Source organism: Hemitrygon akajei, chromosome 14 (assembly GCF_048418815.1).
Source record: "Hemitrygon akajei chromosome 14, sHemAka1.3, whole genome shotgun sequence".
Lineage (NCBI taxonomy): Eukaryota > Metazoa > Chordata > Chondrichthyes > Myliobatiformes > Dasyatidae > Hemitrygon > Hemitrygon akajei.
Genome location: NC_133137.1, coordinates 67,151,899 through 67,169,474, shown reverse-complemented (window position 1 = coordinate 67,169,474; position 17,576 = coordinate 67,151,899). Strand labels below are relative to the sequence as shown.

Genomic DNA, 17,576 nt, shown 5'->3' with positions numbered 1-17,576 from the left:
TGGTCTGAGGGGCCTGTTTCCATTTTGAGTCTCTATGACTCACAGAGTTTCATCAATTGCAGCAGAAACGTGCCACATTCTTGCTGCTTGGCTGGCTAAATTATTACAAATATCGCCTTGACAGACTAATGACAAATAAAATTAAGCAGCAACAAAATCAATCGATGATGTTATCTACATTTAGATTGCCTACTAATTGTTAGCGAAGAGCAGATGACAAAACACAATTTCCTTCTATTAATTTCTCTAAACTGCTATTAAATATTGATTCTTCCTCTCTTGAGTCAACATTGTCACTGAGATCAAATATTGCTTGTCAAAGTCTCCGAGGTCATAATTCCAGACAGACTATTGCAGAAAGGTAAATAGGCTGCATAGCCACATTTTCCCGTCTGCTATCTTGGGTTCAGTAAAACTGCGAGCAACTTTGCCATTGTGAACTGTGCTTCAAGCATATCATTTTAATCCTGATCTAGGCTGTGTTTCTGCTTTTGTTTCCATTCTATGTAGCTCTGCCCAGCCCCCATTGCCGTTATCATGTTAAAGTACTCAATCTGTTCAATGCTTTTTCTATTAATCCTCCATTCTCTATATGATGCATACTTCAACTTGTCTGCTGCTGAGATATAAAGTTCAAGTAATGTTGTTTACCATTGCAACCTATTGAAAATGTGACTTGTGGCACTCTCCAGCCGATTTTAACAAGTGACAGCAGGATTTCAACCTTTATCCTTCACTGATCCCTCTCAATTCCTCCAGCAGTTTTTTTTTATCATCAGATAGTTTTTACTGGATTGCTGTTGAAAATAACTCAAATCTGAGCAATTAATAAGACAAGGTCATTATTAATTAATAAAGAGAGCATCTGTGCATAAAGAAACAATATTAATGTTTTATGTTGGGTTCTTTACCCACAGCAACTGCTTGACCCACTAAGTGCTTTCAGTTTTTCCAATAAGCTGAAAGTCTGAAAGAATGACATACATCAGATAAAATTTCTTTCCGTGCATTTATTGATTTTAGTAACTGTCAGTGATGTATCATCTTATCAAAATAATTACATAGATCCCACGATTCTTTATAAGATCAGGTGGAAGTACCTTATTTTTTAAAGAGGGTTTACCAGCCAAAGCTATATCAAGAAAATCATTAAAAGTTAACTGCAGATTGGTCGCAATTTTATATTAGAGGATCAACAGATGGTAGGAATTGAGCTCAATTAAGCTAGTGTATTTTTATCACAGTTGTTACTGTTGCACTTGCAAGCTGCTATGTAAGTATAGTTGTAAGGCATGCTGACTCCACTTCCACAATCGAGATTCACTGTCCTATTTTCAGTCCTGGTAGCTTGGCAACAACTACATTCGTTTATCATGCTTTTAGTATCAGTGTCAAATCTGGAAAATAAGAGAGTGGCAAATTGTGTATCAGTTCAAATAAAATCAATCAATAGGAACCAAAAGAATTTTAGCATAGGTTGGATGTCAGCTGAAAATTAAATACCTTAAAATACAATGAACACACCAGAATAATTAAAGTATGAGATTAAATAACTGTGATTTGTAGCAGCTCCTTTCTTTTCTCAACCTGCATATCAGAAATCTGATGTGGGTTTCACATGACTTTTCACAGTGATTTCATTTTTGGTGTGTATAATTTCAAACTTTGCTTTGAACAGCAAGAAGTTTTGATAGTTCAATAAAAGGGAATTATCTTTCCTGTATTGGAATGAGGAATCTAACTCAACATCATCACCTTGCCCCTCTGGATAGTGAATAAAGGCTAAGATAAATCATTGTGATTTATGAGGAACAAAAAGGAAAGTGCAGCAGAAGTTAACATCAAATCAGAGGCAGAGCAAACTCAAAGACATACATAGTCTACTTCTCCTTCTTATGCTCTTTCCTTTGGCTGGAGAGGGCTCAAAAAATGTCAGAAAGATAACTGGCAAACTAAGTTGAAACATTGCTTTAATCGTGGAAGTTCTGGTTGACATCCTTGGCTTGAGTGAAGTTTGTTCTTCACTATGACCCCAGCCTCTGATTATGGTTGCCCATCCAATTTCACATTACGTTATGCAATCTACTCAGACTTTTATATTGTGTGATTTGTCCCCTTTTTATGCCTGCAGTTCTTCCATGTTGAACAATTTTGTGCTATGCCACCTTCTGCAACTCTGCTTGACATTTTCCCAGGCATTTTTCTCTTTGCAATCTCTATCCACCTACAATTATTCTAAAAAGTACTTACTCAACCTTTCCAGGGCAGCTACCTTGACATTTTGCCAAATGAATTTCTGCCGAGCAGCCTGATTTTGTCTGTGTGACATTTTTGGAATAAACCAACAACTGACAAGCATCTATGAAAAGAAAATTAAAATCAGGTCAACATTAAAAATAGGAAAAACACAAACAAAATGCTTCTACTTGCAGCAAAACAACTGCCATTATAAAACTTATATAAATATCATCCCTAGCAGAACATATCTAGTAGAAGGGGGAAGTGAAAGGAAATTAATTTGGTTAGGTAGACTCCCAAGGAGCAACTAACTAAAACATAAAATATAATATTATCCTCCAACAAATGTTATGGATGACAACTGTGATGGAGGATAATGACTAATAGAATTGGAAGACTAATATGAAGCCTTATAATTCTTGCAGACTTTTCAAAGTAGAGAGAAGGGAAAATCAAATTAAAAGGGATTTGGTAAATTGGTTTATTATCACTACATGTATAAGGTAAAGTAAAACACTTTGATTTGTGTTGTACTATCATACAGATTATTTTATCAGATCAGTGCATTGAGATATTACCAGGGAAATGCAATAACAGAATGCAAAATGAAGTGTTCGTTTAAAGAGAAAGTTCAATACAGGCAGATAATAAGGTGTAAGGCCATAACAAGATAGCTTGTGAGGTCAAGAGTCCATCTTTTCATTCTAGGATAACATTCAATATTTTTTTAATCTGTCCTTAAGCGTGATTGTACATGCATTCATGCTTTTTCATCCTCTGCCCAATGGGAAGGGGAGAAGAGAGAATGTCCAGGGTTGAAGGGAACTTTGATTATGCTGATTACTTTAGATGCAGTGAGGTGTAAACAGAGTGTAAACGGAGGAGAGGCTGGTTTCCATTATGTGCTGAGCTGTGTCCATAACTCTCTGCAGTTTCTGCTGGTCTTGGACAGAGCAATTGCCATACCAAGCCGTGATAATTTAGAGAGTAGGCTTTCTACGGTGCATCTATAAAAATTTGTGATGATCAAAAGGTGCTATGCCAAATTCCTTCAGCCTCTTTAGGAAATAAAGGTACTGGTATGTTGTTTTTATTGTGATGTCTGCATGGTTGGATCAGGACAAGCTCTTGGTGATATTCACTTCTAGGAATCTTTCAACCCTTTTGACGTCTGTGGCATGGATGTAAACAAGAAAATGTGCACTGCCCCTTCCTGAAGTCAATGACCAGCTCTTTATTTTGCTGAACTGAGGGAAAGGTTTTTGGTATGACACAATGTCACTGGGCTCTCTTTCACCTTTCTTTACTCTGATTCATGGTTATTTGAGATTTGGCCCTGTATGGCATTCACCAGCAAAGTTGTAGATGGAATTAGAGAAGAATCTGGCCACACAGACATGGGAGTATGGGAAGTAAGTAGAAGACTAAGGACACAGCTTTGTGATGAACCAGTGTTAAGGAGAATCATGGCAGAGGGGTTGTTGTCTATTCATACTGACAACGGTGAGTTGGTCAGGAAGTCAAGGATCCAGTTGCAAAAGGAGGTTTTGAATCTTAGGTCTAGGAGTTTGGAGATGGGTTTACTTGGAATTATAGTTTTAAAGTTATGTCATTTTTTAACCCACTTACACCCTCAGATGACCTGAATAAATGAACCTTGCTCAATATGGTACTGTCCTTTACAGAATAGAAAGACCCCAGGTAGGGATTACCAATTCAGCTTAGTGGCACTACAGGTAAATATATGGGTACATAGAGAAAATTTTAGCTGCATGTTCAAATTATAAACATTAAATAAATCAAACAGGATATATTGTACTGAACTTTTACTTGTTTATATTGAAGTACTATTTGAACCAACTGGATACATTTGGTTATTGTTTTCATGGTTAACCTAATTGGATATATTTGACATGTGTGTACACTGATATTCCAGACAGACACTAAAAGACCCAGAGCATTGTTGGCTCAATGGTCGCATTTCAGTGAGAGGTAATTTTCATTTTATATTTCATACTTTTCTCTATTTCTCACATGTAAAAGGAAGTCTTTTAGCCCATTGCTATCCTGGCTTTCAGAGCATCCCCATCAGACCCATTCCATTCCACCAAGGTATTTTTGGACATAGATGAAATTTGTGTCCCATCTCTATCAAGGGGATGAGTGGGGGAGTTCTCCCAGGTGCCCAAATTATTAGAATGAGAGTATAATTGAAAACAACTCAACATTGAAACAAAGGACCAACACGTACGTCATATATCTACTTGCAACTTTTGTAAAATTTGTATAATTTGTCATCCGCAGCAGGGTTTATTGAGGTTGGAGAATGAAGGGGAAAGAAACAATTGAATTAGGTCGACTTAGCCTCAGGCATGTTCACCAGATAACAATTGCTGTATAGCATGCTAGATCATTTTATGAAGGCTGGAGGGAAAGTAATCTGCGATTAATTAAGATTTGCACTGAGTATTTTAGCTGGGTTTTCAGGATTTCCTTTCTGTCACTAGAGAGAGGTATCACAGAGGCTGCTAGGTGGTTCAATTGAAATGTTTTTATTAGCTTGCATGCTGCACCCACTTTCTTTAAGTGGCCTGTGATTGGGGTGCAGATGAGTTGTTTCCCAGAGTGAAATTGAGGAACTCCCCACCCTAAGTACAAAAAGGAATTCCTTGGCTTTAAAGTGTGAATTTGGGTTAATAGTTCCAAAAGCCAGATGTTGAAATCTGCTGTGTGTGTGAAAAATAGTGTGAGAAGAAATGAGAACAAATGCAATCAGATGTACAAGGATTCACATCTGAGAGACTACTAATGATTGTTGTACTGGATGTAATTTTGCTAGTGATTTTGCTCCCCAGAATGACGGAACTTTTTGAGACAATCCTCTGCCTCACACTAGAATCCAGCTGAAACACACGAGCCTGTCACAGTTTGCAACTGCTTTAAACTATAACTGGGAATAAAGGTGGCACGTGAATACCTTCTTTCAATAAACATGAGTTGCAGCAGTGAACTCGATCCCAAATTGTTCTTGTCTAAACACAGAGAAAAATTATAATTAGTAAACACTATAAACGTTATCAGAATATGAATAGCACTGGAATCAGAGAAACATAAGAATACTTGCAAATTAAGTACAATTTGTCATTTTCGGTTAAAATATGATTTCATAGGCATCACCTTTCTCCTTGAAAACTTCAAGCAGGCTTACCTTTCACAAATTCACCACCCCCCCCCCAACTCCAACAAACAAAACCTCGTAACCCTGATAATCTTAATCAAATCGCCCTGTCATTTTGCCTCAGCCTAAAAATGTAAGCTTCAATATACCTGACATGCTCGTTTTACTACGTGACAATCACATGGTCCTGTGCTGCAGCTCCACTTGGGGTGGCACTTCCTCTTAGATATCCTGCTGCTGCCAGTAGCATGCCCTTCTGAACCAGAGCTGATTCCATGGTTTTATAGTTGTGATACAGTGAGGGATATGCCTGGCCATAAGTTTACAAATTCTGGCCATATACATTGCTACTGATAGTCTACAGCACCTAATGTGTAGGAGCCACGTATCTATTGACCGTCTGTAATGTATTTGTATTGTGCATCCTCATGTGGTTTGGGCAGCAGTTGGCTGGCGGCGCACGCTGTTATGTGGCGGTAGGAATAAATGAATTTAATCCTCTGTTCACCTGCATGGCGACATAGAGAGGAGGGAGTGCATTTTTTTTTTTGTTGACTACTCATCTTCACTTGAATTTGATTCAATTATGTTCGTCTCACTCAATTTTGTTTTACGTGAATTACGGAACAGTCAGATGATTTTAATGTTGGTTTGTAATGAAGGATTAAACATTTTTTTGACTTGGAATTCAGTTAGTTGGAAGCACGTCATACAGTGTGATACTCTCTCACTTAGCCTCTCAATGACTTTTTGTTTCTTTTCAAGTAGTCCCTACATTATTTTTGGCCAGTTTTGAGCAGCTTCCAAATCTAGCCCATTTAGTGATGCCGGGCATCTTCTGTGTGAAAAAGGAATGCATGCTGCTCACTTCTACCGTACTGTAATGAATGGATACATTTTTCCACAGGTAGATGGTGGGGCTGGTTTATCCCTCCTCTTTGTTCAGTAGCTGCCACAGACCCAGTCTGGTATGTTTTTCTATACTTTGCCAGTTTGGCCTGTGATCATGCTACTAGGCAACTGGTGATGATGGACATTGAAATGCATGACACCATATACTACCTTGACATTCACTTTCTTGCAGGCATTCACAATAGAATCGATGTTGGAATGGACCAGTGTTCAAGGGCTCAGGCTTTGGTGAGTAAAGGTGAAGAGAGCGCAAAACTCAAAGGTGTCAGTGAAAATACACAATTAAGAACAGGTAAGCTCTTTTTATGTCTATAAACCCTTAAACCTTAGTTCAGTGTAGGCTGGATGGTTAATGTGGTGGAATGCTCCTCCTGTGAGATGTGGGCTTTCAGCATACCTGACGGGGTCCCTGATGGTTACATCTGCTGGAAGTGCACCCAATTTCAGCTCCTGAACACCTTACACATAGGATGCTGTAGGTCAAGGAGAGAGCTGGATGTAGTAAGGACCATCCGGGAGGGTAAAAAACTAATGGATGTAACTATGGTGTACTCTGATGGGATTGTACTACAGACTCCCCGATAGCCACTGGGACATTGAGGAACAGAAATGCAAGCAGATTAAAGAAAGGTGTAAAAACAATAGGGTTGTTTTTAGGTTCTTCCAGTTCCCTCATATAAACTGGGACCTTCGTAGTGCAACTGGTTTAAATGGAACAGATGTGAATTCTGAAGGGTTTCTTAAATCAATATGTAGATAGTCCAACACGAGAAGGGGTTGTACTGGATCTGGTGTTGAGTAATGAGTCTGGACAGCTGACTGACCTTTCAGTGGGTGAGTAGTTAGGCAACAGTGACTACAGCTCCTTAAGTTTTAAGATAGCTATAGATACGGATAAGTGTGGAACTTGTGGGAGAGCATTAAATTGAGGCAGGGCAAATTATGAGAGCATTAGGCAGGAACTAGGAAGAGTTCATTGGGAACAGCTTTTTTTGGGCAAGTCCATGCCTGGCATGTGAAAGGTGTTTAAATACCAACTGCACAGAGTACAGGACAAGTATCTTCCAGTCAGAAGGAAGGACAAGGATTTCAAGGTAAGAGAATCTCGGATGTTGAAGGAGGTGAAGAAACAGGAAAAGTACATAAATCTTAGGAAGCTAGAATCAAACAGAGCTCTTGAGGATTATAAAGAAGCCAGAAAAAAACTCAAGAAGGGAATTAGGAAAGCCAGGAGGGGCCATGAAAATCCTTGGCCAGTAGGATTAAAGAGAAGTACATCAGGAGCAAGAGAATAACTATGGAGATGGTAGGATCACTCAAAGATAAAGGGAGGACCATTTGCTTGGATGCAAAGAATGTGGGTGAAGTTGCTAATGAGTACTTTACATCAGTATTTACCAAGAAGAAGAGCGTAGGGGGACAGGGAGATCAGTGCTGAGAGAATTAATAGGTAAGTGAAGAGATTTCTGGGGCCTTGACCAATTTCTCTGTGCCCCCTCTAGCTGCAGGTGAGGTCCAGGAGGATTGGTGAGTAGCCAATGTTGTTCCATTATTCAAGAAGAAAAGCAGGGATAATACTGGAAACTATAAAGTGGTGAGTCTCACATCAGTGGTAGGGAAGTTACTGGGGAGAATTCTTCGGGATAGGATTTATAAGTGGAAAACCATGGCCTAATTAGGGATGCCAACATGGCTTTGTGCAGGGCGTCATATTTTACTAACTTGAACAAATTTTAAGACATATGCCAGTGATATTAAACCTGATTCTGATTAGGTTTTTTTTTGATGAGGTGACAAGGGTGATTGATTGATGAAGATAGAGTTGTGGATGTTGTCTATATGGACTTTAATAAAGGGTTTGACAAAGCCCCTCATGGACCTCATCTCATCCAGGTGATTAAGATGCACGCGATCAATGGTGAAATAGCTGTTTGGATTCAGAATGGACTTGACCACAGAAGACAGAGGGTAGTGGTCAAAAAGACTTATTCTAGCTGGAGATCCGTAATTAGTGGTGTTCCACAGGGACCTATTCTGTGCTGTTTGTGACGTATATAAATAACCTGGATGAAGATGTCGAATGGTGAGTTAGTAAGTTTGCAGATGATAGGAAGATTGTTGGTGTATTCTTTGTATAGGTGATTGGCAAAGAACACAGCGGGATATAGATCAGTTGGTATGGATGGAGAAATGGCAGATGGAATTTAACCTGGCCAAATGTGAATTGTTGCACCTTGGTAGGTCAAATTTGAAGAGAGAGTACAGAGGTAAAATCCTTAAGTGTTGAGGAGCAGAGGGATCTTGGGGTCCAAGTTGTTAACTCCATGAAACAGGCTACACAGGTTGATAGGGTGGTTAAGAAGGCAAATGGCATGCTTGCCTTTATTTGTTGAGGTATTGAATTTAAAAGTCAGCAAGTTATGTTGCAGCTTTATAAAACTCTATAGTTAGGCAGCTCCTGAGTATTCCATACAGTTCTGTTCACCCCATTATAGGAAGGATGTCGAGGCTTTGGAGAAGGTGCAGAAGAGGTTTACCAGGATGCTGCCTGAATTAGAGAGCATGCGCTATAACAAGAGGATGGACAAACTTGGGTTGTTTTCTATGGAGTGACGGAAGCTGAGGGGAGATCCATTAGAGGTTTATAAGATTATGAGAGGTGTGGACAATGTCTTTTCCCCAGGGTTGAAATGTATAATACCAGAGGGCATGTATATAAGTTGAGAGGGTGTAAGTTTTTATACAGAAAGTGGTCAATGAAAGTGGCTCCACAAATAAGCCAGGAAATTATGGGCCAGTGAGCCTGACATCAGTAGTGAGTAAGTTATTGGAAGGTATTCTAAGGGACCAGATTTGCACTGTAAGTATTTGGATAGACAGAGACTGATTAGGGATAGTCAATATGCCTTTGTGTGTGGTAGATCATGTCTAACCAATCTCACAGAGTTTTTTTGAGGAAGTTACCCCTAAAGTTGATGAAGTCAAGGCAGTGGATGTTGTCGACATGGGCTTTAGCAAGACATTTGACAGGTTTGTCAAGAAATTACAATTGCTTGGTATTCAGGAAGAAGCAGTAAATTGGATTAGCCATTGGCATTGCAGGAGAAGCTAGAGATTAATAGTAGACAGTTATCTCTCTGACTGGAGGCCTGTAACTACTGGGTGTACAGCAGGAATCAATGCTGAGCCTGCTGTTGTTTGTCATCTATATCAATGATTTGGCCTATAATGTAGTTAACCAGTTTGTGATGACATGAAGATTGGGGGCATAGTAGACAGTGAGGAAGCTTGCAGTGGATCTAGATCAGCTGAAAAAGTGAGATGAAAAAATGGAGGATGAAATTTAATGTAAGAAGTTTGCGGTATTACACTTTGAGAGGACAAACCGGGGTGGGGCACTGGCGAGTGCACTGGAACAGAGTGATTTGGGAATAAGATTCATAATTCTCTGAAATTGATGTCACAAATATACAGGGTTGTAAATAAAGCTTTTGGCACATTGACCTTCATAAATTAAAGTATTGAATACAAGAGATGGATGCAATGTTGAAGTTGTACAAGACTTTGGTTTGGCCTGATTTAGAATATTGTGTGCAATTCTGTTCACTTATTTAAAGGAAAGATACCAATACATTTGAAAAAATACAGAGAAAATTTACAAGGATATTGTTAGGAATTGAAGAGCTGAGTTATAGGGAAAAGTTGAACAGATTAGGACTTTATTCCCTAGAGTGTATGAAAGTGAGGGGAGATATGATAGAGGTATACCAAATTGTGAGGGGTATAGGATAGGGTAAATGCAAGCCGGCTTTTTCCGCTGAGGATAGTGAGAGTGTGGAATGAACTGCAGTCCAGAGTGGAAATGGTGGATTTGGATTCAATTTCAACATTTTAAGAAAAATTTGGATAGTTACAAGGATGGAGGGAAATGGAGGGCTATGGTCCTGGTGCAGGTGGATGGGACCAGGCAGATTAATAGCTCGACAGTGACTAGATGGGCGGAAGGGCCATTTTCTGTGCTCTAGTGTCCTATGCCTCTCTGACCAATGTACGAAAGAAGACATGCTGTGCAAACGAGCTTGAGTTGTAGAGTCCATGAGTATGTCCCTTTTCTTCAAGTTCTTCAAGTATTTCTGTTACTTTTTAAAATTTTACCAACCCACTGATATGTACTGATATGTAATAAAATGTGATACCAACTTGAGATTTAATGCATTTCTGGAAGATGCATTCATCAGGGGAATTTCTCCATATTTCTCCTTCCTAGGAATGAAACATACAGAAAAAGGTGTCATATAGTTTCCAAATGAAAATAAAGTCAAATGTAAGCCACTGAGAAATTTCATTGGACTATACATGGAAATATCTTGCTTTCTTGTGCTTCCTTCACAAGCAATTTCTGGATATCCCAGTATTCATCATATCCTGGTGTTCCAGGGCTTATTTGCAGAAAAAATGTTTTGGCAGCATGTCTTAGGGTAAAAATGTGTTAAATTAAAAAAAAACTCTTAATTATGAGTAACTGTTTTAGTATTTACTAGTACATTAGTCTAAAGAATGGGACCTAAATCATGACTGGAACTCAAATGGAAAATCACTCAATTCACTCTTCCTCTACCAGTTGGATTAGACAGCCTATATAGTTATAGAATGGAACAGAACCTTATTGTTATTGCTCAAAACAATGAGATTGCTATGTTACTCCAGTCCATGCAAAACAGATATTTACAATGCATGTGGTACGGCTTAATAAAAGAAATCACATATTTACGTGCAACAAGTGACTTTGATAGACCATAACACTCAAAGGCTATTGGCAAGCCAGGGTGTAGCATTATTCATCTGCACAACAGCCCTCGGAAAGAAGTTGTTTATCAGTTCTTGTTGTGTTGTCTAAGATGTTTCTATATTTCCTTCCAGATGGCAGGAGATTGAACAGACAGTATCCAGAATGGGATGGGTCTTTAATGATGCTATGAGTGTGCTGTAGGCATCAAGAGTTGTAGATTCAGGTCCAGTTGTTACGTGTTTGTTGACTATAAAACTGCCCAAAAATAGGAGGTTTTCTGAGAAAAGTTCATTTGAACTCATTAACCTCCATTCTTACAATTTTACGAGTTTTGATTCTGTTCCAGAACTCTTCTTTTCCCACATCTGCAGATCCTAATCTCCCCTCTGATCAAGCCTTCATGTTTCAAATTTCCCATGGATACACCTATCCCTTGAGTGTTCTCAACTCTTTCTCTGAATCATTTCCCTACTCTATTCCTGATAGCTCATTCTCTTCTTTTCTCTTCAATTTCTCGCAGCCTTGAAGGCTTTGTCATCTTTCTCAGAACACTTTTCTCTCATAATTCTATCTCTAGCTGCAAATCTTTATTCATTTCCATAATTCCCCCATGATATTGCAATTCTCTCTCTGCATTTCTTCCAAGTCTCCTTCCCAGCCTAGATCTTAATCATCCCTCCTCTCCGTCATCTGCACTGCATTCCTCCCAGGCCTCAAGTCTGATTCATTTGTTCATCATATTCATAGACCTCAATATAAATGTGTCTACAAAAGAGAAGGAGTTGTTTCCAGAGTGGTTTTTTTTGCAATTATATTATACAAGTTAACCCAGGCAACCTGTTCATATTCTATACCTTCACAGTATGGTCCGGGTGAATTTTGACCTGGCCCAAGAATCCCCTCATAACAAGTGTCTATGCCAAATATCTATTTACATGTGCAATCATAATCGATTGAAAAAGGACGTGGAAGCACGGAGAAACATCGGGAAATTCCAGGAAGACCTTCGTTGCTGCTGCTGCTGCTGTGAGGTCCGGGACTCTGCTGGGAAGAACAGGCCCCCGGTCCTCGGGGTCGCGTTGCCGATGGCCATTGGCGGGGCTGTCTTAATACGCTCGGCAGAGGATGGTGCTCGGAGAAGCTGTGCCGGAGGGGATGGTCGTCGGCTCAGAGGTTCGACGGACTCGGAGTCCTTTCGACGGACTCAGGTCGCTTTCGGTGTGTGCTGTGTCTGCGAGGCTGGTTTCGACGGAGCTTCCACTGTGTGCTGTGTCTGCGAGGCTGCGTCGGGCGGCACCTTGGAAGTCCATAGCGGAGGTATTCCCTTCTGCTGCCGGCGTGGGATGGCGAGTCTGTCGGGACCCTGGGGACTTGTGGAAACTGTGGTGATTTCTTTTGAACTTACAGTCCTTTAACATCTTGGACTATTTTTACTGTGCCCAAAGTCTGTTTTTTTTTTATCAATTATGCTATTGTTTGCACTGTTGTAACTATATGTTGCAATTATGTGGTTTTGTGCAGGTCTTGTAGCTTTGGTTTTTGGTCTTGTTTTTGTCTGGTGGATTTGGAGCTCCTTTCCGGGGAACGCACTAGACGGTAGCGCGATATTAATACGCAGCAGCCTCTCCGGACTCTGGATTGGGGATTGCCAAACGTTACGTGGATTTTCTGGTGTAGTCTGTTTTGTCATATGCTTTTGTGATATCATTCTGGGGGAACGTTGTCTCATTTTTTAACTGCATTTCATTTGTAGTTTCTAAATGACAATAAACTGAATCTGAATCTGATTTAGAATGTATAAATAGCCTATCTGACATGAATAAATGGGCGATTAATCCTTAATTAATGTTTCAGAGATCTAAAGTCCATTTCAATAGATACGGGTCAAATTTGACCTGGAACAGCCTCAATGTACAAAAAATTGTAGCACATGTACAAAAGTATAAAATTTTTAAATATTTTCATTTTTGCACATTTTGGGTCACTTTAGGAAAAGCCATCAAATTTTGGCTAAAGAAATGGCATGTAGGGTGTTTTTACTGCTGTCAAATGTCAAAACGGGTCAAATTTGACCCAAACAGTGTGTAAGAATTTTGTCCTGTCATGTGGTTATGATGGAGAGCAGATTTCATGAATATTATAATGTTTATAATGTTATAATCTCCACATCTTTCAACTTTTAAGCCTTTTAGATGCCAAATAACATTTGCTCATAAATTCAGTGTGATACAATAAATAAGATTTATTTGTTGCGTCTACCTTGCTGAGGCCTGGTAGCACCTCTCACACACCTCCCCTTACCTACCCCTTGAACAGGACCCCACTAAGGAGAATCAGACCATTGCCCCACACCATCACCAAGCTCTGATTCTGGAGATCTCCCAACCACTGCCGTCAACTTCACAGTTCTCTTACCCTGAACTGGTCGCTTATACTTCCTACCCAAGATCCACAAAAGCTGACTATCCTATTAGGCCCATTGTTTCTTCCTGCTCCTGCCCCATTGAAATGGTGTCTGCATACCCTGGCTCCACTTTGTCCCCCTTGGTCCTGTCCCTTGCTACCTACATCCATGACACTTCACTTGCTCTCCATCACTTCAATTACTTTAAGTTTGCTGGCCCTGATCACCTCATTATATAATGAACATCTTGTCTCAATACATTTCTATCACTCATCAGGAAAGCCTTAAAGTACTCCACTTCTTTCTGGACAATTGATCTTACCAGTTCCCCAACACCACTACCCTCCCTCCTCTGGCGAAAATGGTTCTCGCCCTCAATAATTTCTCTTTTAGCTCCACCTACTTTCTCCAAACCCATGGTTTAGCCATGTGCACCCACATGGGCCTAAGCTATGCCTTTCTTGTCATCAGCTACATGGAATAGTCCATGTTCCAAGCCTACACTGGTAATGCTCCTCAACTCTTTCTAAGCTACAATGCATTGGTACTGCTTCCCGTAACCCATGCTGAGCTTGGCAATTTTATCAACTTTAGCCTGCACTCAGATTTACTTGGTCCATCTGACACCTCTCTCCCCTTTCTTGATCTGTATCCATCTCTGCTGATACCTTTCATGACTGTCACAGCTGTCTTGAATATACCTCTTACCACCCTGTCACTTGTTCTCAGGATAAGGTTTTCCATTCTAGAGCATCTGAGAAATCCTCCTTTTTCAAAGAACAGTTTTCCCTTCTTCTACCATCAATGCACATCTACCCTCACCTGAATTCCCTCCATTTACTCCACATGTGCCCTTACCCAATCCTCCTGCTGCCCTAACAGGGATGGGATTCCCCTTGACACCTCACCAGCCTCAGCATCCAGCACAACATTCTTCATAATTTCCTCCATCTACCACAGGATCCTACCACTAAGCACCTCCCCCCCCCACCCCCCACCATCTCTCCACTTTCCATCGGGATTGCTTTCTGCATGATTCCCTTATCCCGGAACTTATCTCCGCAAGCCGGACATGCGCCATGGCAGGTGATAGGTGAGACAAGTTAAGGGGGAGAAAATGGATGGGTAGAGAAGGGGGGATGAAGTGAAAAGCTGGGGGGGGGGGAGTGGTGATTGGTGGGAGAGGTGAAATTGACGAACTCAGCATGGGTCACAGGAAGCAGTACCAATGCATTGTAGCTTAGAAACAGATTGGGAGCATTACCAGTGCAGGCTTGGAACATGGACTGTTCAATGTAACTGATGAAAAGCCAGGCAAAGCTTTGGCCCAAAATGTTGACTATTGCTCTTTTCCATAGATGCTGCCTGGCCTGCTGATTTCCTCCAGTATTTTGTGTGTGATGTGCCACACGTGCACCTCTCCTCCCTCACCACCTATCAAGGCTCTAAACAGTCCTCCTGGGCAAGGTGACACTTCACTGGTGTGTCTGTTGGAGTAATCTACTGGTCCTCTACAGCAAGGAGACCAGATATAGATTGGGCAACAGCTTCATCAAGCACCTTTGGTCAATCCACAACAAAAGACTTGACATCTTCGTGGCAACCCATTTTATTTAACCCCATTCTTGTTCTGACATGTTTGTTAATGGCCTCCTCTACTTCCACAATGAGACCGCACTCAGGTTGGAAGAGCAACACTTCATATTCCATTTGGATAGCTTTCAACCTGATGGTATAACATTGGTTCCTCTAACTTCCGGTAATATCTGCCGCTCCCTCTTTTCCATTTTCATTTCCCTCTCACCCCTTATTTTCTCTTCATCTACCCATCAACTTCCTCTGGAATTCTCCTCCATCCCTTTCTCCAAAGGCCCACCATCGTCTCCTTTCAGATTCCTTCTTAAACTGTTAACTTTTCCACCAATCATCTCTCAGCCTCTCACTTCATCTTGCCCTCTTCTCCCAATCTACCTTTCCTCTTTAACTCGTCTCACCTACCATCTGCCAGCTTCTACTCCATCCCCTCCCCCACCTTCTTATTCTGGTTTCTACACCCTTCCTGTCCAATCCTGATAAAATTTATGCATAGATGCTGCCTGACAGGCGGAGTTCCTCCAGGATTTTTTGTATATTGCTCAAGTTTTCCAGCATCTGCAAAATCTCTTGTGAATAAAGTTTTTTTAAATTATGTAGTGGTTTCAAAAAAAAGCACTTACAAATCTTCTATTTCCTGAACTGTCTGTGCAACCTGTAAAACAAAGTATAACCTTACTGTCAGCATTATATTTCCACAAATTGCAAATAGAATTACTCATTAATTAAATATCAATTTACTTAAAGTTTACTGTTGATCAAGTGGCTTGTCCTTTTTTTAAACTAAAAATGAAGCAACTCACTCGATTTAATGCATGCAGTCCTGTTTTCAGAAAGAATCGTTCCATCTGGACAAACACAACCTTCTGACAGGGGGGATAATTTCAGGTTACGTGTCAGCTTGCTGAAAAACAGGTTTGTTTGAAAGAAATGAAAATAGCACTTCTATTAAACTGGTGAATGTAAAAGTGGCTGCAAAGTTAATACTTGCAAGCAGAACAAGTGCTACACCTGTCCCTACACCTCCTCCCTCACTACCATTCAGGGCCCCAAATGGGTGACATACTTCACCTGTATGTCTACTGGGGTCATATACTGTGTTCGATGCTCCTGGTGTGCCCTCCTGTATATCGGTGAGACCCGATGTAGATTGGGAGACCACTTTGCCAAACATCCATACCCTGCCTGTCAGAACAAGTATGATCTCCCAGTGGCCACTCATTTCAATTCCAGTTCCCATTCCCATTCCGATTTGTCCATCCATGGCCTCCTTCAATGTCGTAGTGAGACCACACTTGGGTTGGAGGAACAACACCTTGTATTCTGTTTGGGTAGTCTCCAACCTGATGGCATGAACATCGATTTCTCAAACTTCCAGTAGTGCCTCCCCCCCCCACCTTCACCATTTCCCTCTCTCATGTTATCTCCTTGCCTGCCCATCGCCTCCCTCTGGTGCTCCTCCCTCCCTTTTCTCTTTTGTCCATGGCCTTTTGTCTCTTTCACCAATCAACTTCCTAGCACTTTGCTTCATCCCTCCCCTCCAGGTTTCACCTATCGCCTGGTGTTTCTGTCTCCCCTCCCCCACCTTTCAAATCTACTCCTCAGCTTTTTTCCCCCAGTCCTGCCAAAGGGTTATGGCCCAAAACAACGACTTCGCTTTTTTCCATAGATGCTGCCTGACCTGCAGAGTTCCTCCAGCATTTTGTGTGGGTTGCTCAGATTTCCAACATCTGCAGATTTTCTCTTGTCTGCAATGTAATGTTAGTGGGTTTTGGTCAAAGAGGATGTACAGTACTGCATCATGAAGGTACTGGTGAGATGTTGGATTATTGGAATAGTAATGTGGATCACTGGGAAGGTAGGGAGACACTTTCCCTTAATTATTGTAGGAGTATCTGGCCCGGAATTTGATCAGTAGGACTACTACTGCACTTGCCACAGTAATTAGCCATTGCCCCACTTTTTGTAGTTCAATCCAAGGAATTTATTGAGTGTCCTGATAAGTGATGCCACACATAGACCTATGGTTTTAGATAAAATAGTTGGGTTATGTGATGTGGTACATAGCAACCGGCACAGGGATCCACACTGAATTTGGAGTCAGGTCTATTATCACTGACATATGTCGTCAAATTTATTGTTTTGCTACAGTGGAAATAGTGGAATATCTAAAATATACTATAAACTATAATAACAATATATATAAATAATGCAAAAGGAGAACAAAAGAATAGTATGGAAACCTTTGACATTAACCAAGGTTCCCCCCACCCCCACTCACAATACACACAAACCTTTCCCCTATCAACTTACAAACAGCTGAAGCTGCTTAAATTTGGATTATTTGAGAAGCATTTAACAATGAGTAAAGATGAAATAAAATGAGTAAAATTATTCAGTTAGAATGAAATATATTAAAAATGTTGTCATTATGCTTTAATTAAGTTAAACAAGTTTTTTTT

At 40.5% G+C, this 17,576-nt stretch overlaps 1 protein-coding gene across 1 annotated transcript in view; it reads right to left on the bottom strand.

The window, feature by feature from the left end:
* Positions 1-990: 990 nt before the first annotated feature.
* LOC140738654 (uncharacterized) overlaps positions 991-17,576 on the bottom strand; it is a 98,723-nt gene continuing 82,137 nt past the window's right edge. The window contains exons 37-42 of the mRNA XM_073066273.1: positions 15,918-16,018; positions 15,738-15,769; positions 10,529-10,591; positions 5,216-5,270; positions 2,251-2,359; positions 991-1,397 (exon numbers count right to left, since the gene is read on the bottom strand). Of these exons, the coding sequence (XP_072922374.1) occupies positions 1,220-1,397; positions 2,251-2,359; positions 5,216-5,270; positions 10,529-10,591; positions 15,738-15,769; positions 15,918-16,018 (538 nt within the window). The 3' untranslated portion in view covers positions 991-1,219. The remainder of the gene's footprint in view (positions 1,398-2,250; positions 2,360-5,215; positions 5,271-10,528; positions 10,592-15,737; positions 15,770-15,917; positions 16,019-17,576) is intronic.